General features: G+C 38.8%; 1 protein-coding gene across 8 annotated transcripts in view; it reads left to right on the top strand.

Annotated features, from left to right (window-relative positions):
- Positions 1 to 27,506, top strand: part of MAP2K5 (mitogen-activated protein kinase kinase 5) — a 271,133-nt gene that overhangs the window by 38,288 nt on the left and 205,339 nt on the right. For all 8 annotated transcript variants that reach the window (XM_019441682.2, XM_019441683.2, XM_019441680.2 and 5 more), the window contains exons 4-8: positions 236 to 305; positions 5,052 to 5,092; positions 6,062 to 6,129; positions 12,597 to 12,645; positions 20,173 to 20,237. In XM_019441682.2, coding sequence (XP_019297227.1) covers positions 236 to 305; positions 5,052 to 5,092; positions 6,062 to 6,129; positions 12,597 to 12,645; positions 20,173 to 20,237 — 293 coding nt within the window. The remainder of the gene's footprint in view (positions 1 to 235; positions 306 to 5,051; positions 5,093 to 6,061; positions 6,130 to 12,596; positions 12,646 to 20,172; positions 20,238 to 27,506) is intronic.

Genomic DNA, 27,506 nt, shown 5'->3' with positions numbered 1-27,506 from the left:
AATTCTTAATCAACATTTTTACTTTTAAAAACAAACGACAAAGTGGAGGGTAGCATTATACTGGACTTTCAATGCTGAATATAGTCGTTTTTATGTGCAAATAGGACAAAGTATTCTCAAGGCTGATATGTATATACCAGCAATTTACAAAAGTACTATGAATTAAACAACCCATAAGTGTCTATTCCAGTATTCATACATTACTGAGTAATCTCTTTCTATAATCTCTTTGCAGTATTATTCCACAGTAATGGAACAGCAAGTAAATGGACAGTTAATAGAGCCTCTGCAGATATTTCCAAGAGGTAATGTTGAACAAATTCTAATCAACAATGATTATTTCAGTAAACTGTTTCATCAACAGTTATGTTTTCCAAAGGTTTAAATGCACATAACATGATGTTTAGCTCTTAATTTGAAAAAACAAAAGAAGTATTCATTATCGTGGGGATTGCAGGCTGTATTATAGTTATGGCAGATAAAATATCTAATTTACTAGAGTAAATTAAACTAACTAGATTGTTTTTTGTTTTTGAAGTACATACTTACATTCGCTTAAAGAACTCTTTGGGGGTCCACATGGTTTCTAAACCAAGGCAAATGAATGACTTTAATTTCGGATATTTATAAATTGTGGCTCATGATGGTAGCCAAAGCTGCTGTTGAGGAGAAAGCTTTCAGCTAGTGCAGAAGCGAAGATGTACTGTGGGGTTTTAGGAGAGAAATTTTGATAATGTTTAGTCCTTGGTTTTTTGGGGTGACATTTTCCAAATAATGGAAAATCTTCATAAATAGGAATTTAATTGTCAAGTCTCCAAAAAATATTAGCTGATGAGAGTAAGTTTTGGTGAATCACCAAGTCAATTAATATTCCTTTTTTTCTTTTAGATTGGCAGTACTAGCCACCTATCTGATATGATTGATCAACTGTATATTAATGTTTCCTCAAAATTCGAAAAATAGTAGGGGCGCCTCAGTGGCTCAGCCGGTTGAGCATCCAACTTTGGCTCGGGTCTCACGGTTCGTGAGTTTGAGCCCCACATCGATTGGGCTCAGGGCTGACGGTGGGGAGCCTGCTTGGGATTCTCTTTCTTTCCCTCTCTGCCCCTCCCCCACTTGCACACATGCACGCTCGTGTGCATGCACTCTCTCAAAATAAATAAATAAACTTAAAAATTTTTGAATCATAGTAAAAAAGAACAGTTTAATTATGTAAACCATTAAGTCTTTCACGCATGATACCTTGCCCCACTTGGAATTCATATTTTTTTAACTGATGGAGCAGATAAGGAAATGCTCCAACTTTTTTAGAAATAACTTAATGCTAAGTGAAATAAGCCATACAGAGAAAGACAGATACCATATGTTTTCACTCTTATGTGGATCCTGAGAAACTTAACAGAAACCCATGGGGGAAGGGAAGGAAAAAAAAAAAAAGAGGTTAGAGAGGGAGAGAGCCAAAGCATAAGAGACTCTTAAAAACTGAGAACAAACTGAGGGTTGATGGGGGGTGGGAGGGAGGGGAGGGTGGGTGATGGGTATTGAAGAGGGCATCTTTTGGGATGAACACTGGGTGTTGTATGGAAACCAATTTGACAATAAATTTCATATATTAAAAAAAAATAAAAAAATTAAAAATTAAAAAAAGAAATAATCTTATCTTTGTCAACTGATACTGTACAGATAATCATGGTATGGGTTTTTCAATTAACCATTCTAGACTTTCATTACCTGTAACTCTCTGAAGTTGAATGGTTCAGTTAACCAGTAGACTCTAATTTACACTGATCAAATCTCCAAAGGCAGCTGATGTGGCCAGCCCACAAGAAGGTCTGGGTTCAAGGGTAATGCTTTTCTAGTGTTAAGGTGGGCAGTGGGATTGGGAGTACTTAGTACATTATTAATTATAATGCATTAAAGAGCTAAGTAAGTAAACAAAATGGGGCCATTGATAGTGTCTGTGAAACAAAAATTAAGATTAATCCAATTCTGTTGTACCTGAAGACTAAAAATGAATTAAAAAAAGAAAAGAAAAAGGAATGTTGCCATTTCTGTGCATTAGGCCAGTGACAAGGATGCAGATTGCTTCTTGTTATTTTCAACGATGGGAGAATTGGGCAAGTTTCACAATTGTTTCTCCACAAGAATACTTTACCAGCGGAAAATTTCCATTAATTGTTTCCCTACTTGACATAATAACTCTTTTGTTATAGCAAACTCTAGTACAGTAACGTGGAAAATCATAGTTCCAATGCTCTGGGTCTTTGTTGTTTTTTCCCCCCTCCAATAAAAGATTTACTCTTCTTCATCCAAAATCTTTCAAAGTTTTTTTTTTTTTCTTTTCTTTCATGAGCAGTCCTTTTCAGTCTTCTTGTCTGTACCATTGTGCCATCTCTCATGGCAGTGACAACCTTTTTTTAGACATCTGCTCTGTTCAGGCAGTAATATTCCTTTAAGTGTTATCATTTCTCATTTTTCTGACATTTCTGTCTATTAGGTATTACTGATTCCATTGTATGGATGAGAATATGTAGGTTCAGAGAGATTAAATAATTTCAGAGTCCACAACAGCTTTAAGTGGTTAGTATACCTTTTGAGTAAGAATTTTGTTTAAATTATGATTTGCTTAAAGTGGAAGGGCATATAAATGAAAATAATCATGGAGTGTGCTTGGAGGCAGTCTGCAGGGGGTTGGTAAGAGTGTAGAGAATAGTACATTGTAGGGAGAAGATACTTAAAAGAAGACAGTATATGAGATATGATTGTCGCATGTAGTCCTAGAACAGACCTATTAGGCTCTAATAAATTATTAAATAAAGTTCTTCCAGGCCATATTAAAATTTTTTTTTTAGTTTATTTATTTATTTTTGAGAGAGCAACAGAGAGTGAGCAGGGGAGGGGCAGAGAGAGCGGGAGAGAGAGAATGTCAAGCAGGCTCTGCAGTGTCAGCACGGAGCCCGATGTGGGGCTCGAACTCACAAACCATGAGATTGTGACCTGAGCCGAAACCGGGAGTCAGACACTTAACTGACACCCAGGTGCCCCCATATTTAAATTTTTTTAAATATGAGATTCAATCTCCCTATCTCTATGGTTTCTTGGATGTTATTGTACGACTCTGTTTATTGTATTCTTGCTTTTTGCTTACCTATATTTTATTTTTATTTTTTTTAAGCTTATGTATTTATTTTGAAAGAGACAGAGACAGTGTGAGTGGGGGTGGGGCAGAGAGGAGAGAGAGAATCCTGAGCAAGCTCCATGCTGCCAGCACAGAGTCCAGTGCGGGGCTCGAACTCACAAAACCACAGGATCATGACCTGACCTGAACCAAGAGTCAGATGCTTAACTGACCAAGCCACCCAGGCACTCTACTCTGACTTACCTATATTTTATATAGGTAAATGTGATTACCCAAACTTAGACAATTAAGATATAGACATACTGGGCAGATTGACTGGGTTAATACTTAGTTGGTTAGAGGCCTCCCAGACCTTAGTTTCTTCAGTCAAGCCCCATGCTACAAAGAATCTCTAGACTGAACAAGTGAGAAAGATAGGAGAAAACGATTTTGTTCTAACCTCAGATGTTCTCATTCCAAGTAAGACATTTGCCTTGGATGGTAACTCCCAGCTCATTGCTATACTCCCTGTAGTTAAAAGATATGTTAAATATTGGTAACTATGAAAACTTTCTAGCTTTATGCAGCTTCTGACTCCATAACTTTAGGAAATACGAGGTTACTGGGTTTTTTTGAATATTGTTTAGATTTCCAGTCATGAAGATTTGAGAAGCCAGTTGAGTAATGAGGCACATGTTTAGGTAATAGGTAAGATTGACACCTGTCTCTGATTCCTTAGCCACTTTCTTATTAAATGAAATTTGTGAATGTACTGGGTTCTTAAGTGGAAATACTCTGAAGTGTTGTCTTAGGAAGTATTAATGTTCCCTCAAGGATCAGGCATCAAATGTATGTGACTTTTGTTTTGTTCAAAAAGTTAATTTCCATTTTATGGAGAAAAGATTTGGAGTCCTAATTTTAATGTATTTTAGAAAAATAAAAATTCTTTATTAAGGTTTAGATATATTTTCTAGGAGAGTAACATAATAAATTTGAATGTACTAAAAATATACACAATTAAAACAATTGATACGCTTTGTAATTATTACCCACATCTTCTTATTAAACAGTTTTATTCCTTGTTGTCAGAAACAGAGGAGAAATACATGTACATCTGAGGGAGGAGGAAAAAAAATCAAATTCATCCTTCCCAAACAATCAATCAAAATTGACAGTCCCTCAACATACAACATGGAGGGCACCCATAGCTTTCAGAGGGAAGCAGCCTATAAAATGGGCAGGACGCTTTTGTATTTCTAACATTTGATGAAGAAGCATCTGCTGAATTGGAAGAGTACTAACCTGTACATCCTGGTGGTGTCGGGAAATTAATATTTTTCCTGGCACTGCTCTATCGTTAGACTTAAATATTAGAAGATGTCAAGATTTGCAAAAAATGCAGTAAAATTAGTGATATCCTTGTATTTTAACAAATTTGACTAATTATTGCTGTGCAAACTGGTATTCAAACTTGAATATTCCATTTTAGAGTCTCTGAACATCTTTCTGGCATTAAAAGACCCTTCTCCAACCTCCCACCATCCTCCCTCAAAGAAAAAACCCTAGCTATTTTCAAAGTAGTTTAAGTGATAGCAGATATACAATGTAATAGAGTTGAGGAAAGATTGCAGAAATTTGAATTATGAAAGGAATCTAATCATTTTAGCTCAGTTAACTTGATTTTTATATGTTTTAAGCAGAAATTGGAATTTATATGAGGTGGTGTCAGAAAGCTCTTTGCATTTATAAATGCTCACTCCTGCAAGTTAAAAACCTTGGTTCATAATTCCCACTTTGGGTCTTGGGAGCCACTTTTCAATCATTTCTCTCTGCTAATTTTGGTGTCACCCTCATTTCTTTTTAAACGATTCATTTTGAGCAAATTTGTAAATGGCCCTGATGTGTTCTACAATTTAGTCAATTACTGTTTCAGCCTGCAAGCCTCCTGGGGAACGGAACATACATGGCCTGAAGGTACGAATTTCAATAATTGTTTCAGTAAAGTTAGATGGATTTGTAATGCTGTGTTCCACTTATTGAAATGTCAAATAAAACTGCACTTTCTCAAGCTCTGACAAGCGATCCTTTTTTTTTTTTTTTTCCAAAGGGGATGCGGAGGGGGATTCATCTGTAGTATTTTCTCAATATGTGTACATATTTGGATAGAAGGCTTTTTGGGGGCCACATTTTTTTGTTTTATTATTATTTTGAATCATTTTGTGGATCCGTTTCTTCAGGATGATTCTGAGCACTGGTGTCCACAAAGATTTATTTGCGTGAAAATACAGAGTTCATTTCAGTGATTAATTAAGCACCTAAGCATATTGCACACAGAATACCCTCCTCTTCTTTTGACATATTTATGCTAGAAACATATATTTATTTGATGTCTTTTCATTGTTCTTTGTCTTTTGAATTCTGGATTTCTGCTTACAGCTTCACATTTGAAAGAAAAGCTGGCTATTGTATTAGATTCAAGCATTTTATAATTAATTATTTGGACCTCGTTTTTCAGTGAATAGGAAACATTCTGCAGTGTTCTGTTTGGTTTTAGAGCTGGAAGGGTATGAAAACGTGAGGTTCACTACTAACCTCGGGATGTATTCTTCATGTTCTTTTTTGAACATATTGTTTTGTATATGAAACAAAACAAAACAGTGAATTGAATTCAGTTCTGGAGAGTGAATTGCAATTTTCCCATTTATCTCTCCTTTATTTCAACACCATTTAGGTATTTGAATAACAACAGGAAAAGTATATTATGTAACATACGGGTTGTACCGTTCTGTAACCTATATACCGAGTAGACTCCAACCGTGGGTCTGTCTAGCAACAAGCTAATTAACCTTCATAGTGAAATGAGAAATTTGTGGCAAATTATAGGTTAATTGGAACTGTGTCCTCGGAACACAAGACTGATCGAGATTCTTTCTTTCCTTGTAGGTGAATACCCGGGCTGGACCCTCTCAACACGGCAGCCCAGCTGTCCCGGATTCACTTCCAAGCAATAGGTAAGAGCAAGCAAGTGAAGTGTGCCCATGAGCATGCTTATCTACAGAGCTGGGGGTGGGGATGAGGCTTGTGGGATGACACCTCTCTTCTATAAGACCATACGAATGTGTATGTGGCTAAGAAGAAATTTGACCAGTTGGGTAACTGTAGCTACGTGTTGACTGCAGAGAAAGGACCTCACCGAGGAAGATGGAATGAGGCATTTTAAACTAATAATTTTGGTCTGTGGAATGGTGTGCCTTCAGTCTTCAAATTTCACAGAGAATTCAGTAGTGCCTTTCACTTCAGTGCCTTCCGTGCCTTGACGATCTGGTTGGGTAAATTGTGTAACACTTACCATTTTTTTCTTGATTGTCTGTCTTTTGGCACCATTGTTGTCCACTGACCTCTTCACCAGAAAGAGGCAGGAGAGAGCGAAGTGATGGAACTTAAATTGACCAGCCATGTTGCTCTTCTTGTATCTTTGGTCATACAGAACATTGAAGCTATTGCAGAAGGAAGATAATTTTCACTCATTCATGCTAACAGCACCCTACACTGCTGTGGGGATACCAAAGACTTGAGTGTCTTTTCAGAGTGTTGCTTCCGATCATCACGGTCCTCAAGTGGAAGGAGCAACCTGCTCAAGCTGATAGAGTTCTAGGTCATTTGGGTTATACCCTCAGTTATTCAGCGAGTGCACCTCACATTACTGTACTTGAGGATGATGCTGTGGAGGCGATTTCTCTGGGTGTACCTGTTCACGCTGGTGACTGGAAAGCCGGCATTGAGCCAGAAGACCCTTCCACTCTGTCCCAGGCTTTTCTAAGTGTAGAGCTGTCACCAGTATCGCACAGCTGTTTATTGGCTGAGGTATAGTTTAGGTTTCTCCTCTTCCTTCTGTCCGCCTCCTTAACCCAGAGTCCTGGTTCTTTTGCCAGAGGGCTTTAACTGTAGGTAATTTAAAGTCTCTCCTTCTGACTCTCTTTTTACCCTCCTGTCTCCTCCTCAGAAGTCGCTTCCTTGATTGCTTTATTATGGTGTCAGTGTATCTACTTACCAGCTTTCCTGCTGTGAGCACACTACTTTTAAAGTGTGTTTTCTTCTTAAACAATTCATTCTGTCTTAAAATGCACTCAACCACGTTATCCACTAGCGGATCCTCTGTCTTGTGGTCACAAGGGGTAGGTCTTTAGTTCTCATTCTAGGGCTTGGCCCTGCCAGGCGATACCTGCAGCTTAGTGGAGGCCCGGGGCTGAGGGTCACTTGTTATGCTCAGGTCAAAGAAGGCTGGGCATTTAATTTTACCACTGTTTCCAGAAAAGTTGTTGTTCAGACAGACCCACCATGAGCCTTGAGGAAAAACAAGGACTTTCTCTGGTGTTTTGGGTTCCATTTATTTCATCATGGTATAAAAAGCAAGACAGAGTTGAAAAAAAAATGGGAAGGCATAGAAGGGGCAGGATAACTTTTCAAGTTCTCTGAGATTTGGCTCTAACAATAGGAGTAAATTAGCTTGGTTTTTAAAGAACTACAGTGTATATTCACAGAGTATCATAAAATTTTCACATTGGACAGAATTTTGGAGACTATCTGATTTAGTAGTTCTCAGCCTTTTGTTGTAGTATCTTTCCTTAGGGATGTGACAGCCTCCTACCTAGTGATGGTGGTCTCCTCCAGCAGTGACTTCTGTTATGGGAGGAATGCAGTTTGAAAGAGACCTGCTATAGATTCTAATATGCCACCCTGCATTGGCCATGTTCTGTGTCCCACGTTGACAACTAATCAAAAGTATTTATTGAGTGTCACCTGTTGAGTAGGTATTGTCCTATGCACGAGAAGTACAATGTAGTCCTTATCCTCTAGAGCTTGCTATCTAATGGACATACAGGGGGAAAAAAAACCCCAAACAAATACAGACAATCACACTTTATAATTAGTGTTATGAAGGAAGCAGGCAGGTTTTGGAGAGAGAGAGCACTGGGCAGGAATGTGTTTAGATTTAGACAGCATGTTCAGGGAAGACTCTCCGGAGGAGAGTGACATTCTGAGAGGCCTGGAGGATGGGAAAGGCCTAGCCACATCAAGAGCCAGCAAAGGGCATTTCACAGGGAGGGGAGAGCATCTGTGGAAGGCCTGTTCGGTGTGTTCATAAGTAGGCCAGTCTGGCTGGAGCCCAGGGAGGGGTACTGATTGGGCGAGTGTGGAGAGAGGGGAGAAGAACATTGGAGTGATCAGAGAGAAGGGGACAGGATGGGCCACGTCGGCAGGGCCCTCTGTTTTAGTTTTCGTTTTTGTATTGTCATTGGTGAGCATCAGATGTCCAGCTCTGTTTATAAAAGACCCTCTGCCTGTGCTGTGGAGAATGAGTCAGAGGAGCACCAATCTAATCCAGCTCTGTTTCGATGCTTGACTCCCCAGCCCTTGCCAAATGGTCATCCAGGCACTTCCTGAATATCCCTCGCAGCGTGAATGCATTTTATTGGCCATGGCAGCCCCTTCCATTTTCACATAGCTCTGTCTTAGAACATTCTTTGTCATGAGCCAAGATGGGTCTCCCTTTAGCACCCGCTTGTAAAGATTTTGTTTGGCCCTCAGAGCAGGGCTGTTCCCTCTTCTAGGTAGCTCTTCCCATCGTCTTCCCTCCAAACATACTACTTGTAGGTTTCCTGTCTCAGCAAATTCTCCCACACCCACCCAGTGGCTAACTTGCTGGTCATCTTTCACTGCCTCCTGGGCCTCCCTCAGAGCCACATCTAGTCAGTCCCTACACCTGTAGGCCTGCCTTCTGTCATGCTGGAGTCTGTCCACTGGCCAATACCCCCGTTGCTGCCAAGGCAGTTTGGGCTCTGTAGATCACGGCCACAGCCACAGTCTTGCCATGTGCAGCCCCTCCTCCATGCTGCAGCCACAGTGATCTTGCCAACATGCATTCTGAGCCCATCATTCCCCCTTTAGGGCTGACTGCTCCTCCTTAAAACCTTTAGGACAGTGTGTAACCTTGGCTACTGGTGAGCAATGGGCTCTCACATTTAAGTTCCCTGCCCACTTGACCCCTTCCTGCTTGACATTCCAGCTTTGCTGAGGAATGCATGGAGCCCTCAGTGGATCATGTTTTCTCTCACTCCTGGCCCTTCCTGCTTTCCTCCTCTTTTCCTCCCCTTCTTCACCTTCAGTCTGGCCAACCTTGGCCGATTTGAAGAACAGAGCTTTACCTTCTTCTGGAAACCACCCCTGGTGATTGCCCACCTCGTAGTCAACACCAGGTACCCACTCTATAATTTCCCCAATCCCCTGGTGCTTGCTTTTACTGTGGCAGTTAGCACATTGTCTTACGGTCGCTTCTGTCCCCCAGCAAATTCTGTACTCTTGGAGAGCAGTGACTACAGCATATTCATTATTGAATTCCCAATTCCCAGTATGATGCTTGGCACATAGGAGATGGTCAACAATGCTTGAATGAATGAGTGGATGAACAGATTTATATTCCCTCTAAGTCTTGTCTCTGAATTGAATTCTCCCAACTCATTCAGCCTCTCTGATACCTTATTTCTAGTCTCCTCACCCATTTCTTCTTCTTTAGATATCTCAGTGTCCCTCTTAAAGTGTCATACCAAGGTTGCAATAACATCACATTTAAATTTTAAGATGTTTTGAAAAGTGATTTTTGGATAATCTAAGTCACCGTGACTATACAGATAAACAAAATACTGAGTAAACTGAGGCACAAAGAAATTTCCAGAAATTTTTTTTTTTTTTTTTATTGAGACCAAGTTGGTAGTCAGACATTGGCATAATGGATGAAATCAGCATTCTCCTCTGTTACTTTCAAAGCATGAAGTGGTCTTTGCCTTAGGTGGGTGACTGTTAAAATGACCTTACTAATCCACATGGTGTTCCTTGGCCATAATTACTGAATGCAGGTTCCACTGCCAAGTCAAGGCCTTTCCTAAATATCTTGGCTCCCTCCTTCTATAAAATTGGGATGCTTAAACTTTCATCTATCTACCTCCAGCGTTAGGAAGACTGATGAAGCTGTATTAAGGAATCACGTTTTGCTTCTTGGATGAAAGGTGCTTTGTAAATGCATTGAATCAAAATGTTATTATTTCAAGTTGTGTGACATAATGGAGTATCTGTGGAGAAACATTGCCTAGACATTGTTTTGTTATTTCTGTTTTTACAATAATTGTAACTGTTAAATTGGGAGTCATCTGTGGGAATACAAGGGGTCTAAGTGTTCCCCAGGGGAAAAAAAATATGTGTGTGTGTGTGTGTGTGTGTGTGTGTGTGTGTGTGTGTGTGAGAGAGAGAGAGAGAGAGAGAGAGAGAGAGAGAGAATGAATGAGCAAGGCCTGAACCTTTGTTTCCTTTATAAATTATTCCCACAGGGCTATTGTGAGGATTAAATCAGGATAATGAGTAATGGCATTTAGCACCATGCCTGGCACATGGTAATCATGCAGTAAATGAGAGCTGCTATTATTATTTTCTTAACTGGATTGATTTTGGTAGTTTATTGTTTGATACATATTTCTGCCTTAGTCTCATTTTACAAAGTTCTTTTTTTTTTATTTTATTAAATTTTTTTTAACGTTTATTTCTGAGAGAGAGAGAACACGAGCAAGGGAGGGGCAGAGAGTGAGGGAGAGAGAGGGAATCCCAAGCAGACTCCAGGCTGTCAGCGCAGAGCCTGGCATGGGGCTCAGTCTCACGAAGTGTGAGATCATGACCTGAACCGCAACCAAGAGTCGGACGCTCAACTGACTGAGCCACCCAGGCGCCCTATCATTCTACAAAATTCTTAACTGCCACTTCAGTATATGAATTCTTAGACTTGGGAGGACATTATTAAAGGTTAGAATCCTTGGTTAAGGGCATGTTTTGTAAAATCTGGAGAAAGTAGGGACTGTTGCTCCATAGTCTGCATTTGACCATAGCAGAAGTTTAAGAAGTATTTAGAAAGAAGAGTAGTCATAACTTGAAAGAGCAAGTGTGGTCAGACATGAAGCCTGAGATCTTTATCAAGTATAACTTACTCAAGGTACCAAATGCATGTGTGTGTATGTGTGTCTGTGACTGCCATATAATAAATCACAACCAGAACCAAGGCCACCATTTATCAAATTCTTAGCACGTGCCACGTCCCTGGCTGGGTTCAAGGATGGGAAGGGAGTGGAAAAGAGGTGATCTAGATGTGGTCCATGTTCTCGGGGATCTCCCAGTCTTGGGGAATGTGTGGTGGAAAGAAAGGCATCTATACAGGTAACTAGCACGAGGGAAGAGAGTTAATTTGGTAGATGAATAGAGGGTTAGAATAGATAAAGAATAGAGTTACAAGGGGCCCCTGGGTGGCTCGGTCAGTTGGGCGTCTGACTTCAGCTCAAGTCATGATCTCACAGCTTGTGGGTTCTTTCGAGCCCTGCATCGGGCTCTGTGCTGACAGCTCGGAGCCTGGAGCCTGCTTTGGATTCTGTGTCTCCTTCTCTCTCTGCCCCTCCCCCGGTCATGCTCTGTCTCTGTCTCTGTCTCTGTCTCTCTCTCTCAAAAATAAATAAACGTTAAAAAAAATTAAAAAAAAAAAAGAATAGAGTTAACAAGCTTTACATTTCCAATTAGAACATTGATGAGATGAGATGCTGTTTTGTACACCACTCTAACTGGGTGGGCATCTGTGGGCATAACTCATAATAAAGCTAGAAGGACTTCAGAGTGTTCCCTAGCCACTTTCCCTAAACTCATTCCTGTAAGTGTTTACAAGTCATATGTGTCCAGAGAAGAACATTTTCATGTTTCTTAAATAACTCTGAAAGATGAGTCTCCCACTTATAGAACAGAAAAGCAAAGAGAAAGCAGTTGAAATTTACTTAATATCTACAATGTGTGTGGGCTTTTTGTAATATTTAATTTTCTTGATTACTCTATAAAGTTGATATTTCCCCCATTTGACAGAAAGAGGAAATTGAGGTTCAGAGAGGATAAGTAACTGACTTGTGCCAGATGACACAACCAGTGAGCCCCAGAATTTGTTTGTTGCACATTTGCTTCCCAGCAAGCTGAATTGTACCTCTCAATGGTAGTAAAAGATCCGTACTTAAGCTATTTTATCTTTTGAAGTTCTGTTTTCTTGTGCATCGTTAAGTTCTTTGTATTTAGCAGATGCCAGAGCCCACATAAAATAGCCACTGAAAGGCTACCCAAAGGCAGCAGGACTAAATAGCCAGGAAAGGTCACTGAAGTAATCCGTAAGGTAATCTAGCTTCATTGGGATTGGAGGCTTCCGTCTTGCTTTAGGGGTTCAGGATTTTTATTAATACCTTTGCCATATGGCCAGTTACTTTTGTAAATGTTTGATGTAGGAAGAAGGATGCAAAGTGTGGAGTCCCTGTGTTCACCTAAAACAAAGACATATTGTAGTCTGGAATTCTGAACAGTGTTCAGAGGTGTCAGTGATCTTGCCATTAAAAATTATGTCTTCCCTTTTCAGCTTAAAGAAGTCTTCCGCTGAACTGAAAAAAATATTAGCCAATGGCCAGGTAGGTGTCATTACATATTAAGATTTTCACGTAGCAGTAACTTATTACTGTCCAGTTTTTGTATCCATACACTTAATAAACAGATAAAGAGCCTGTGAATGTCTTCTTGTCATAAATGAATTACAGTGGCTTAATTTGATTGGCAGAGCAATTTGCAGCACGTTTTTCAAACTGTGCTAATGGGTTTCACTCCCAACAGATTGAAGTACCAGGCACCCACCCTGCTGCCATCTCAGTCTAAAAAAAGTTAATCAGTTCTGAACAAGTATGTCAACCCATGGGTTGTTGAAATGGCCCAGCGTCCGGAGGTGGCTGCCACTTTCATTATCTTTGAGGAGAAGAGGAAAAACTGTTACTTTCTTACCTTGGCTCCTTCTTTTGTCCTGAAAGGAACGCTGGCTTTTTAGGGGAACACCGTAACAGCAGACCTTTGGCGTTTAAAATCCTGGGCCTGAGAAGCCCTTGGTTTGGTTGGCCTAGTGGACTGGCCATCTAAAGCTGCATGACCTAACCCAGCCAGTGAGGGACAAACAGGCCTGCGGGCCAGTCATTTCTCACTAATTTTGATTCCAGTAAATGGACACATCTGAAATAGTATAGTGCTTTTAAACATACACTGGCAAATTAAGCTACCTACAGGGTCCTCGATTCTTCAATAGCAACATAAATGCGTTTTAATGTTTGTTATAGAAGAAGCCCTTTGATAGCCTTGGAGGCAGGCGCCTGTCCATTGCGATCAAGCCTGCCTATTAGGCTCTATTGACTGAGACATCTGTGTCACTGCAAATAAAAGACTCTTATTGATTTTCTTAACTGCTGTTCACTTCCCGTCCATGTTTCGAAGGCTGAAATCTTAATTATCTCAGATGCTTATTCAGTGCCTTCACACGCTGACCTCTCCAAGCCTCATTGGCATTTCATGAATCAAGTACTTGTAGTGGAGCACGTCAAGAAGACAAAGCTGGGTCCTTGTGCTTGTCCTTTAATATCACCTGTAACTTTGTGGCCTAATAGATGGATGCTCATGCCTTAAAACAGTGACGGTATGATAGTGCTTCTGGAAGCCCTACTTATTTAGCACACAGTCCCTTGAATACAGTTAGAAAAAATAAGTTGATCCGGTTCTGACATCTGGTCGTCATCCAGAGTGTGGGAATTCTAGTCCTTAGATATTCTGTGTACAGCCAAGGAGAATCTGGTGTTGTCTCTATAATCATGATGGTTTCAAAATTTTATATAGTGTTTATCTAGTACCTAAAAGTACTTTAAGCAGCCAGAGGTTTGTTTGGATTGAGATCTGCAAATGTGTCCCCCTAGTGCCCTGGATGTGTTCGGACCCAGTATGAAACAAAACCTGACTAAAAGCAGAAATCGCGAGCTTGGGATTTTTCCGTGTCTCTTAACACGCTTGCAAGTCTAGTTACTAATTGTAACTTATGTGTGAGTCACATGCGTTCTTCAGCTGGAAAATATATTTCAAAATTGACATAAATTAAGAAGCTTTAACTACATTTGTTCAACTCAGGCAATGGAAAATAACCTGTCATAGATTCCTCTTTCAAAGATGAAAAACAGTTTATTTCCACTGCAAAAAATAAGCATTCTGAAATGTTCCTAATGTTTTGACAACAAACCTAGTGCCATAAATATCTTAGTGGTTTCAGTTATGAGGTTCTCTGTGGTGGAAGACTGTCATAAGAATGATTTTTGACACTTAAAGATTGTTTATTGCCTTCCCTTGGGAATGTGTTAACCCCGCGTTAAACAGTTTGGCGTTTTCTTTCTTTTAAGGAACAGCCTTTATTTGCTTTCAGTCACAACGAACAAAACAGAAAAACCCACGTTTGGAAGTCCTCATAATACCTCCTCCTTGTGCTAATTTCTCAGTTCCTTGGTGCTATAGGGTAACTAAAGACTGAGCGAGATTGCATCGCAGTGAAGTAATGTGCCCAGTTGTGGCATCAATAAATTTCTGGGCTGAGCACTGACACCACTTGATATGGAAGATGTAAGTCACATTTAACGATACTTTAACACTTGAGCATAGTTTTTTATTTTAGTGGTTTATGCTCTCAAGCATTAATAATGATTTGCCTTTCCACTAGCCTCCACTTAGGTTTAATAAGGAATTCATATTAATCATTAAAAGAAAGGGACATGATTCTTCAAGATAATCAAATATTGACAGGTTAGAAATAGCTTTCTGCCTGGGTTCATTGATATAGGTTATGTGATATAAATATTTATTTCTTTTCTGTCACTCAGAGTAAATGCCACCAATTGATTCAGCATTGATATAGTGTCAACAGTTCATAAGAAACATTTGACTGGCTTGTGTTTTCCGATTAGTCTCTGCTCTATAAAGTGGGATTTACTAAATCTCTCCAATTGTCTGCTCATACAGTGTGACTGCTTTCTGAAACCATTATTGCTTCGATTTGTGAAGCAAAGGTCTAGTGATGGGTCTAGTTTCTGTCAGACCTTTACATATAAAATAAGGATTAATTGAGCATTTTTATTTTAATGATTTATAAGCAATAGGTGCTGATTCTTCTTAACATAGGCAGACAATAAACAAAGAATATTTTCTTTGCTGATCCATAATTGAATTCCATTTCATTTTCCCCATTAATTTCATTAATATTGTATTAAATCAAGCACTTTTTAAGAGTTTAACATTTAGTCTTTGGAATGGAGACATCGTTTTTCTTTTATCCTTTAATGACCGAGGATTCCTTTTTTTGCCAGCTTAAAAAAAGCCAGATTGTAAGATTTTTTTTGGCATGTTTCATTGAGAGCTATAGATCAGTATCATTGCTGTGATTTCGTGATGTGTTTTTCCCACTTCCTTTTCAGTGCGGTATCATCTCTTTAACATTGGCCCTTGATGTGAAACGGATTAGAAATGGCCCAGTGGGTCAATTTAAAGGATTAAAAAAGTGTATAGTTACTCCAAGGATGAACAACTTTCACCTTTGCATCTCTAAAGTTGTTTCTCTTCTTTTCGTGTTTTAGCTTTTATAGGAGAAGGTGACAATATTTTCCTATTCCTGATAAATTAAGTATAGTTGTACTGAGAAGCCACAGATCTTAGAACTAATTCTGATCCTGCTGCATGTTTGGCTATTTTGAGAACTTCAGATGCCTTTAAGCATACTTATTGTGTTTAGAAAATAAAAAGGAGGGTAGCACTAGGTGGCTCAGTCAGTTAAGTGACTTCGGCTCAGGTCATGATCTCACGGTTTGTGGGTTTGAGTCCCGTGTTGGGCTCTGTGCTGACAAGTCAGAGCCTGGAGCCTGCCTCAGATTCTGTTATCTCCCTCTCTCTCTGCCCCTCCCCCACTCATGCTCTGTCTCTGTCTCTCTCTCTAAAAAATGAATAAACATTAAAAAAATATTTAGGGGTGCCTGGGTGGCTCAGTAGGTTAAGCATCTGACTTCAGCTCAGGTCATGATCTTGTGGTTCGTGAGTTCAAGCCCTGTGTTGGGCTTTGTGCTGACAGCTTGGGGCCTGGAGCCTGCTTTGGATTCTGTGTCTCCCTTTCTCTCTGCTCCTCCCCCGCTCATGCTCTGTCTCCCTCTCAAAAATAAATAAACATTAAAAATTTTTTTTTTTAAAAAGGAAGAAAAATAGGAATTCGACTATAAAATAAGCTTTAAAAGCTGTATAATCACCACTATATAAAACTCTTTAGATTCTTATGGTTCATCTTAGATCCTATGACAAGACGAAAACATAAATGAGACTGTATGGAGGTCCACACAGCATGACCCTCTCCTCTGTCTGCACAGACACAAAAGTCCATACTTCATGACACCATCCTCTGCCCACACAGGAACAACCTTGCCGCCCTGCAGGTTGTCCTGTCTGGTTCACGTTTCATTCCAGCCCCTGACTCTTCTTCAGCAGGAGCAGAACCCAATGCCTGTCATTGTTCCCAGGTCATTTGCCCTCTTTCAGTTGACATGTAATTTTAACTCCAATGGCTTTTTCTTCCTCTAGTCTCACATATAGTATTCTGCCTTTTATTTGCTTTTTTTAGTCAAAGCAAGAAAACTGAGTTATATTTTAAAACAATTTATCTCTATTGAATAAAAACTTTATTTTACTTCTTTTCTATATAGCTATGTGATCTGTAAAACATTTATTTTCTTAAAAACAAATACCATAGCTAATGAAATTGCTTTTAACTTGTGGGTGCCCTTCTGTTGATTGTTTTCCTTCCTGTGGACCAGTGACCACTGATGGGAGAGGATGTCCCTCCATACTTAGCCAGGACATCAGCTGCTGACATATGGCATTGAGCAGAGAATACTGAAGGACCAAGTTCTAGCCTTGACTAGTTGCTATTGACTAGTTTTATGACCTAAGTGAATTGGGCTATGTGCTTGAAATGCTGCAAAATTCTGTGATTGTTTTTGATACTTGATCCCAACTGTAATATTTAAATATTGTACACTGTAGGCATATAAATCCCACTTTTGTATCAAAATGAACACTGTTCCTGTGCTTCAATTTGAAAAGTTCAATTAATATTCTTATCTAAGGAAAAAAAGCAAAAATGTTATTAGCTGTTAGTTGATCCTGTTCATGATTTTTTTCATAGTGAAGATCAATTAAAGTAACCTGTTTTTTTTAAGTTTATTTTATTTTGAGAGACAGAGAGAGAGAGAGAGAGAGAGAGAGAGAGAAAATTCCAATCAGGCTCAATGCAGGGCTCGAACTCACAAACCATAAGATCATGACCTGAGCCCAAATCAAGAGTTGGATACTTAACCGACTGAGCCACCCAAGTGCCCCGAAGTAATCCATTTTAATCAGAGATTTGAGATTTTCAAAAGGTTGTTTGTAATCAGTTAATGAGCTTGTCTCCAACAGTTTTCTTTTAAAACATTTTTTTACATGAATAATATTTGCATACTATATAACAGTTAGAAAATCCAAATAAGCCAAAAGAAAAAGAATCTGATATTTTTTAAATATAAAAACCTATCAGTCAGCTCATAGGCCAGGCAAAGGTCTATAAAACTTTAAAACATTGTAGAAACACTTTACCTTTTTATGGAGACTGTCTTTTTAAGTGAGATGGTTTTAGAACTTTTGCTTCAAAACCACTTTTATCTTTATGAGGCTCTTACAATCTTATTGTCTGAGGGATTCCAAATTTCTATCCTTGCATTTGCTCACACGCTGCTTAGCACACGCACACACACGTGCACACACACCCACACCCACACCCACAGTACACAGCATCTCTCAGCCTAACCCCTGGTGGATGCCTACCACTCCTGGTCAGGTCAGAATGCTGGGTATGGGGGGCAGGCGGCTGCTCCACTTCTCTTTTCAGGGTCCTGAGTTTGAGAGGTAAAATAACCCTACGATGTCAGGACTATAATGATTCAAGCAGCTCAGAGACTTGCCATACCTACCCATTTGCCTTCTCTTCAGTAGAATGCCACAAAATCCAGCCCCCTGCAAAGTCCTAGGTCCATCCCAGAGTGTCATTGGAATGTGTAATGACAATATGTCTCGGCTTGTATATTTTTCTGAGAGGAAACTACCGGTCCTTTTATCTGGAAGGTCCTGACAGAGTGGTGGAGGGGATGTAGTCTTAGAGTGTGGCCCCTGCGGAGCCTGGATCCTATGTAGTCCATGAAATTTGCTTTCTTGGAAATTTACTTTGAGCCCTGATGAGGGTGCAGCTTGTTAGGCAAGTTAATGGTACAAATGAGGTGGTTAAGAGTGCTGTTTAGACTACCTTGAGAAGTGTTTTGGAAGGAATTAGCCTGTTTGTACTCGCCAGTAGGTCCCGCAGTTTCCATGTATATCCTTCCTCGCCATTGATCAAAGCCCACCTGGTCCTAGCTGTGCTACTGAACATCTCAAATTCCTTTATGTGCCGCTCTCCTACATGCTGTTTTACAATTTCTCTTTTGGTCTGGAAGAAGGAAGTTTTCTTTTCTTCTCTTCTCTTCATGCTCCATCTTTTATGCAGGTTAAAACATGGTTTCTTTTTTTCTGTATTAGTAATACAAGAAAGGTAATGAAGAGCAAAATTTCCCTCAAATAGGAAAATAGTTGCCAATTTTTCTGACTTGTCTATCATTTTGTCTCTGACCATAAATATAGTAATTAGCTGATTGCAAATTGCACCAATCAGGTTGTACTACAATTAAATTGGGTGTTGAATTGGCCTTTACACATTACTCTGTCAATATTCTTTTAGGGATTGGCAGAACGGCTTGGAAAGGAAGCTGTTTCTGTTACCTGCACTATACTGCTAATTATCACAGCTCTCTGAAGCTTCAACTTCAGAAATGTATAGAAGAAAAATATTTCCCTTGATAAATGGAGCCTTGCTTTATTCAATTGGCGGAAGTTTAGAGCAAAATATTTAAAGGTTTACTATAATGGTCTGAAAGCAAACTATTTTTTTTTTCCAGGTGATATTGAATTAAAAACTCCATCTGCCCATGCAAGGCAGTGCAATTCCCAGGAAATTGATTTTTTTTCAGGGCTTACTATGGCTTTTCCCAAGCTTTAGCTATATGGAAAATAACACTTTTATTGAATCCATTTAGTGAATAAAGTTGGCAGTTAATTTTTAAGCAACTGGACCACTGTGTAGAAAATTACCGAATGCATCAAATATAATCTGACTAGTCTCAAAGTCATTTGATAAATAATTTAAGGAGTTCTTTACAACTCCAAAACATTATTTTGTGGGCACTAGAATAATTGACTACTATTCATGATACAAACGAGAGTAGTCTTTGTGGTGTAGTAGTTTTATGGAACCTGAGAAAATGTGCATGCTATTTAACATATTAAATGATGAAAATGACCTGAGTTTATAAGAATCACATTATTATATGTTTTCCCTTTATGGATTTCAGTATTTGTCTATGTATGCATTTTTAAGTGCACCGATTTGGCACTTTTCCATCGGCATAATATGATTTCTACCCAGTTACCGCTGTATACTAATTTATTGTTTCCAAAGGAAAGCTGTATCTACTCCAGGAAAATCATTAACATTATTCAGTTAGTTTGTTTAATGTTAACTGTGGGGTCACCTGAGGAGTTTTCAGGGGCTGATTTATTTACAGATTGTGCATTAGATTACTGGGTATGTGTCTGTGTGTGTGTGCTGTCTTCCCAAATTTGATTTTGGTTATGTGCACTGCTGTTTGGCGTTGGTTATGTGTAGTGCTAGAGACTGTGTTCTTATCCGTATCTCTGACCTGACCCTTTTGAGCTATGTTATATCATTCCATTTTGACACCTTTTATCAAACTTTAATGAAATGACCCAGGCAAACAAATTGTCATTAAACTTTCCATCACTTTGTCCCTTGGTATCGTCTTTTATAAATTGGACAGCAAATGTTGTATTGATCTTCTCGTTCTTGCAGCTGAACTTGAAATGACCCAGACTGCTTGTTGTTTATGGCCCAGAGTTGCTTTTCCTTGACATTTCCATCCACAGCATGACACCCTTTTTGTTTTTCTTTCTTTCTCATGGAGATGAATGAACAAGACATACGGTATCGAGACACTCTTGGTCATGGCAACGGAGGCACAGTCTACAAGTGAGTAGTCGATTTTGTTTAAACTTTCTATCCACTTTTGCCAAATGTGAGTATCCAAGTTCTCCGTGGCAAAGATTTTTAAATGACCACTGGCACTTAGATTTTATTTCTACTTTTGACTCCAAAATTCTGCAAGGCATCTATTTTCTGAGGAATTGCTTGCAAAAGTGCATTTATATTGCCTTTTTAATATTTCTGAGTCTGCATCTCTCCTGGGTGAACGTTAATAGTCCACCATTAACAGGTGTACCTTTAACTGGCCTGAAGTTTAATGCATTTTTTTTCCTTTGCTCTTTAACACCATTTTTTTTCTAAACTTGCTAGCACCCTGTACTAGTCCCCTGCCTTTTTACAGCTGTGCCCAGTGGAAGACAAACCTTATAAATACCATTGCTTTGCCCTGTGTCGACACTGTAAGTTATTAAAAAGCCTTCTTCCTGTTGTATTTCCTTCTCTCCCTAGTCCCCCGAGAGAATTTCTACACATTGATGAATATGTTAAGTTATAAAATTCTCCCAAATTCCAGTAGCAGTGATCTTACCCTAAAGGAGTGTTCATTTTCATATTAAAAAATGCTAACCATAAAAAATAGTTCTCTCGACAGGGAAGTCTTTCTCATGCAGTAGTGCAAAGTTTAAACTACATAATGTAATATCTAGTACTTAATAGTCTGCAATGGTGTATGAAAAATATTCCACTAGGAATTAAAAAATCCATACTCTGTATGAAAGCCCTGAGGGAGTAATAAAGCTTTCCTCCAGAGAGCTGTTTTCCATATATACACTAACTCTGTATCCCATTATGATTGTGTTTTTACCTTAGATGTTTTAATGTTGATATTAATATATATTTTCAAAGTTGTGAAATAATTTATAATTGGTTATTAATGTTCTTGGAATTTTAAGTGTTTGCTAACCACGTGACTATAGATAAAAATTTCCCCGTTGCCTTATGACCACGAAGGGTCACATCTTAAAATCCCAGAACATCCTCCACACAGAGATGCAGCCTTGGCGTAGAATTAGGTGTCTCAGGGTTAGAAGCTTCTTCAAAGTCGTCTGACCTATTCACCCACTCAGGGCTTCAGTCTTCTCTCTACAGGTAGAGCCAGGATTGGAGTCCATTCTCTTGAATCTAGTCCTTTAAGAACTTATGTTCATGTATTTGGATTCTTTTTTCCTACAGATGACTGAGGACTGTGGATAGTTGGTCTGAAAGTTAAGTGCTTCCACTGTAATAATTCAGAGAATTAAATAATAGTGCAGCCCTAACATGATCCTGAGGCCATGCCCTTCACATGTTTGATGGCTACCTACTGTGTCTGAAGAGTTTGAGGTACTCTTGTCCTTCCCTGGATCGTACTGACATCCCTTTCCAAGTAGCCCCCAGTGCTGCATAAACAGCATCTCTTCATCTTACTCGTAATCTGACTGGAGTTTTTACCCTGTTCTGAACGTTCTTGGGTTCAGGTACCCTTAGAAAGGACAGAAGGAGGAACCTGCATGCCCTGATTTGCTTCTCTTAAGTTCACTGTAGAGAGCACTTTTCAAAGCCTCAACCTTTCTTTTTATTAATGCTTTTATGCTGATAGCCAGATAAAATAAAACAGGAAAGAAACAGGAAAGATTTCTAGCAACTCTTCAACTCTTTGGGTTCCTTTTAATGGCTTCAAATGGAATCCCAAAACATTTCTTTAGACTCCTAACCTATTTATTTGCTCTGTTTAGCCACATGTTGAACGCTCAGGCATGGTTGTGGTTTTAAATTGAAGCCCTATTGTGAATTTAGTGTTCTGGTTTATTCTAGAAGGGGGGAAACGTAAGACTACCAAACTCCAGCAGATGATTTTTATTAGAAATAATATCCCAGATGTTAACATTTTAATCTTTTATTTTACAACACAGGTTACCAACAGAAAGGGGAGAGGGAGGCAGGGGAATGGAAATAACCTGCCTATCTACCAAGGAAAAATGACAATCTAGAATCATGTTAATGTTTTATTATTTTTTAAATTATGGTGAGAAGCATAAAATTTAGTGTCTTAACCATTTTTAAGTCTACAGTAGTTCAGTGGCATTAGGCACATTCATACTGTTGTGCAACCATCAACACCATCCATCCCAGAACTGTTTTCATCTTGTAAACCTGAAACCTGTATCCATTACACAGTAACTCCTTGTTTGCTTTGTTAATGTTTGTAGCCAAGAAGCATGGCCACAAGATCTCCTTATATTAGGAGAACTAATAAAAGAACAGAGTATCTTTTTTTTTTTTTTAATTTTTTAATGTTTATTTTTGAGAGAGAGAGAAACTGAGACAGAGACAGAGCATGAGTAGGGGAGGGGCAGAGAGAGAGGGAAACAGAATCAAGAGCAGGTTCCAGGCTCTGGGCTGACCGCACAGAGCTTGATGCGGGGCCCAAACCCATGAATCATGAGATCATGACCTGAGCTGAAGTCGGATGCTTCACTGACTGAGCCACCCAGGCGCCCCAACAACACGTTATCTTACACCTCCTTAGCACAAGTTCTATACCTGCTGGAATGCTATGTTAATATTAGCAACTTACCCTGAGTTTACTTATCTACTGTGGCCAGTGCTTAATATGTGTGTGTTGTAATATATTTTTTTTAATGTTTATTTTTGAGAGAGAGAGTTGGGGAGGAGCAGAAAGAGAGGGGAGACAGAGGATCTGAAGCAGGCACTGCGTTGACAGCCTGAGGTGGGGCTCAAACTCATGAGCTGTGAGATCATGACCTGAGCAGAAGTCGACATTTAACTGACTGAGCCACCCAGGGGCCCCAGATTTAAGATGGTTTTTTGTTTTGTTTTGTTTTGTTTTGTTTTTGAGAGAGAGAGAGATAGAGCATGAGTGGGAGAGAGGCAGAGAAAGAGGGAGACACAGAATCAGAAGCAGGCCCCAAGTTGTCAGCACAGAGCCTAACACAGGGCTCAAACCCACGAACCACGAGATCATGACTTGAGCCAAAGTCGGACGCTTAACCAACTGAGCAACCCCTGGATTTAATATATTTTTGACAGTGGTTGTTTATGGAAGGTGAGTGGCAGTAACATGATGATTTTAGTGCTTTATTTTACACACTATATTTCTATACAAAGAAGACATCCCATTTATCTTATTGCTTAGGTGATCCTTAAGAGGAGAGAAGGTAAAGATACCAAATTGCTTAACCACTTGTTATTAATCATTGGTCTTCATTTCTGCCTGGGCTTCCGTTGTATTGATCTTATATCCCTGGCTTTTAGTTCGGCACCAAGAAATGGTATAATTGTCAAGAAATGAGAATCCACTTTACTAAAGTCTCCATAAAACTGTTTGATGTGTTATGATTGACTTTCTCCTACACTAAGTTTACCTTAATGGTGTTGACTATAAAAACTGTGATTTTTCAAACAAAATGATTATATTACAGGCTATGCTACATAAACTAGATGAAGAAAATTTTGGAAAATCCACTCATTGGTAACAAAACTGGCTAATGGGCCTATTTAATTTTTTTTCTTATAAAGTACAATAAAGCTAATAAATGCAAAGCAAAAGTTTAATATTTCTTTCTTATTTGCTCCACTGATGGGATGTTGTGAATTTCAAAGGATAGGATATCGTGTGTAACTGCAATATATATTGTTTAATAGTTGATCACATTTTTGCCTTTTAAGTTTGGATGTTCCCCCCAATTCTACAGTGTGAAATTCTGGGCCCAGACATTTAAACCAAGTGGTATTGTGGGTGCTGCGCATAGTCCTCTGCTGAGTTATTCTCTGTGTTATGATAATGATTTAGGTAATTTTAAGTTGGTATTTCTTGGATTACTAATTTGGGTGAAATGGATTATAAAGGAAATATCTTAGGCTATAAGTTTTATTTATGCCTGGGAAGAAGAATAATTTAGGAAAAGAAAATGAATGTACTTTCATTATTGCTCCATTTCCCAAAATGTTACATGTTGCTCCAACCCCCTCCCCCCCAATTCAAGAAAGACACATATCCTCTTCCCCTCTATGAGATTCACAGTGAATTTTGAAAACTTTGAGAAAGTAGAGAACAGGATGTGTTGTGGGTAAGTGTACCCTGAATCTGCCCCTAAGTAGCTGTGTGACTGGCAGAGAGTTACATAACGTCTTCTGCCTCATTTTTCCATGTGTCAAAGGGGGTAATGACCTCTAATAAGGTTGTTGTGAGGTTAAATGAGATGTTCCATAGAAAAGGAACTTACTACGACGGAGTAAATGTTAGCTAACTGGCAATGGTAGTACCAAATAATAGAAAAATTGTTGACCCCTGTGCTTCCTATGCTTACTTGACTGCAGGGCTCTTTTTGAGGAACATCTACAGACATCTCCCAGATGTTGAATTGTGTTAGAGTTGCGTTTAATTAATTTTGAGAAATTCTGTATTATATTATGATACATGGTATGCTTCTGAGTTTCCTGCTATTCTCTAGTTGTCTCATGAATATGATTTGTTATACCTTACATTACAATAATTTTTTAGAAGTTTCATAGTATTTTCTCTTTTATCATAGTTTTTTGTTTTCAGCCTGCTCTAGGACAGCCAGTAAATGTTAATAAGCCCATTTGACCACGGGAAAAAGCTAGGACCCCCAGGTCTGTGGCCATTCAGTGGCAAAGCCAGAATTCTGTCTCTCTCCTCTTGGCTCTGTGTTTTTCCCCCAGGCAGTGTTGTTTCTCAAGGTCAAGCAGAGTCCATTGTGTTCCCTTGTATTTCCTAGTGTACTGCGCACAGTCCTAGGGATAGGATAGATGCTTTATACATGTTGGCTGAAATGAGAATGAGGCAAGTGGGGTTTTTTTTCCCAAGCAGGTTTTAGTAAGGCCCTTTAATTGGATTCTCCCCATAGCTAGCTAGTTTTAGAGCCTGCATACTTGTTTTACAACACTCACCTAGAAGAATAGGAATTTCTAAACTAAGGGCATATATTTGAATGATAAATTAACCCAACATACTAGTTACTGCCCTCTTTTTTTGCATAGTATGTCACATTGCAATGAAAGTAATTAACAGGCCCACTTACTTTGGAAACATTCTATGATAATGAAGGCCAGTCACTCAGGTTCTTTGCTCCCTCAGGGCATTGTTTGATGGAGTCACTTAAGCTTTGGGTCCAGAAATAAAGTAATACTTAACTCTTAGGACTTAAGTCATGCTAATAAGTCAGTTAGCTAACAAGCACTTAAGAATCATCTTTTATTTTATTTTTTCCTTTCCAAAAAGATTATCAGCTTTTTGGCCACATATGTAGGTGTTTGAAAACAGTAATGAAATGTCTGCCTCCAGTTGCTTCCTATAGTTACATTAAGGGTCTAACCTGAATTTTGGGTAGGATTTTCTCAGTGATATAATGGGTAGCATATATACTGCCTACATGGTATTTTAAGATTGGATATATACCATTATTTAAGAATTGATTTGACTATATCTAGAGACAACATGAAGAGGGAAGGGATAATAATTCTCAAAGGTGTTGGCCCGTCCTTCTCTCTTTTGTCTTATTCATTTATGAGATATTTGTTAGGCAATAGGGTAAGGATGGTCCTTGGAGATAGTAACTGAGATCACATGAACTAACTATTAAGTTGTATTCTGCCCTTTACGTGGCTGTAGAGGCCATGTAAAACATTACGTTTATGTTTTTGGAGCTGGAATTAGATCAACTCATTACAGTAACATGATGTATTTAATGAAAATTAGAAGCTCTGGTGGTCAGTTATATAAAATGAGAAAACACATGAATTGCTGTCTAATTAAATGCTGTTTAGTAAACCAAACTTGTCAAAATATGGGATTCTTGAGGGGAAAGTATAATAAAAAGGAGTCGTTGAAGAAAATGTTGGGAACCACATAGTACTCAGAAAGCTCTCACTTCTCTTTCACTGGCCACCCTGAACATGCCAAACCACATCAGCAGTAGTTCTGACCCCAGCTTCTCTACTGACTGCACCAGTGACCCCACTCCTTTATATTTTTTTCCCTGAGGTGCATCTTGTAAATTAAGAGTAATTTTTAAGTGGTTTTGATATTGACCCAAGAGCTAGGGTGATTGTTTGATTTATTTTAACTTTAAATTTCTAATCAAATGAAGAGCCTTTTCCTTGCAGCCAAGATCATATTTTAAACAAGCAAACAAGATATCATCTTAATACAGAATTAAATACTTGTATATGGCTGGGTTGTGTTAAAGTATCATGTGACAAACAAGGATATTAATATTTCCAGAAAATCAATGACTGTTTGTCAAGTAAAATTAATTATGTATGTTTCCCTCTCTCCCTCTCTCAGCATTCACTGTTATAGGTTTGTTTCATACAATAATGTGTATTGTATTGATTGGACTCTAAAGAATGAACCTGAGCTTGTGATTCTCTACAGCTTTCCCACCTTTGCTTCCCCCACTCCATGTTCACACGTGCTCATATCCATTATGGCAATGATGGATTATTGGCATCTAACCAACATGACAGGATGTTACAGGTCGCTGAGCAGAGATTTTCAGACTCTGTTTCCACCCGAATTAACTATTATTGAAATAGTTTATTGAGATTGAAGTATTGATCATTTCTGCTAACCTTGGCTTAAGGGAAGGAAAAGGAGGCGGAGGTGTTCTTAAAAGACACTAAATTTAATTTTAAAAAATCTCATCTATTTAGCCTTTTCTTCTTCCTGTTTTATAGCCCCTATTGTTTTATTGCTTGGAAGAGGGTATCTTGGCTTTATTTTTATGACAGTATAATTATACTTCAGAAATGCACTTGATTACTATGGGTAACAAAATTGTTCTAGTATATTGGTTTGGCCAATATTGCTATACAAACAACTTTTCAGTCAATTGAGTCTGGTAAAAATCAATACATTATGGTAATATTTCAAGTAAGAATTTGCTGAATCTAAGTATTTCAACACCATCTCCTTTCAGGGAAAAAATAGTTTTAAAGTGGCAGGACTTCTTTCTACTATTTTATTTTAGTAAAAATGCTTACTTTATAAAGAAATTTAAAGTCCCCAAGCAGAAGTGATTGTGAAGAGATATACATTAGCTCACATGGGTTTTTATAGGGTGCGGGAGATCTTGTTTTCCTTTGGAGTCTATCTTCTGGCTGCATTAGGAGGGGACAACATCTGGGTTTGACTTCATCTTGTAGCATGCCACTTTGGGACTCACGTGTCTAGTTCTGGGTACTGAGTTTTTACAGAGATATGGACAGTCCAGAGACCACCCAGAGAAGGAT

This window comes from Panthera pardus, unplaced genomic scaffold (assembly GCF_024362965.1).
Source record: "Panthera pardus isolate Hobbes unplaced genomic scaffold, ASM2436296v1 HiC_scaffold_24, whole genome shotgun sequence".
NCBI lineage: Eukaryota > Metazoa > Chordata > Mammalia > Carnivora > Felidae > Panthera > Panthera pardus.
This window is presented reverse-complemented; position numbering and strand designations above follow the sequence as displayed.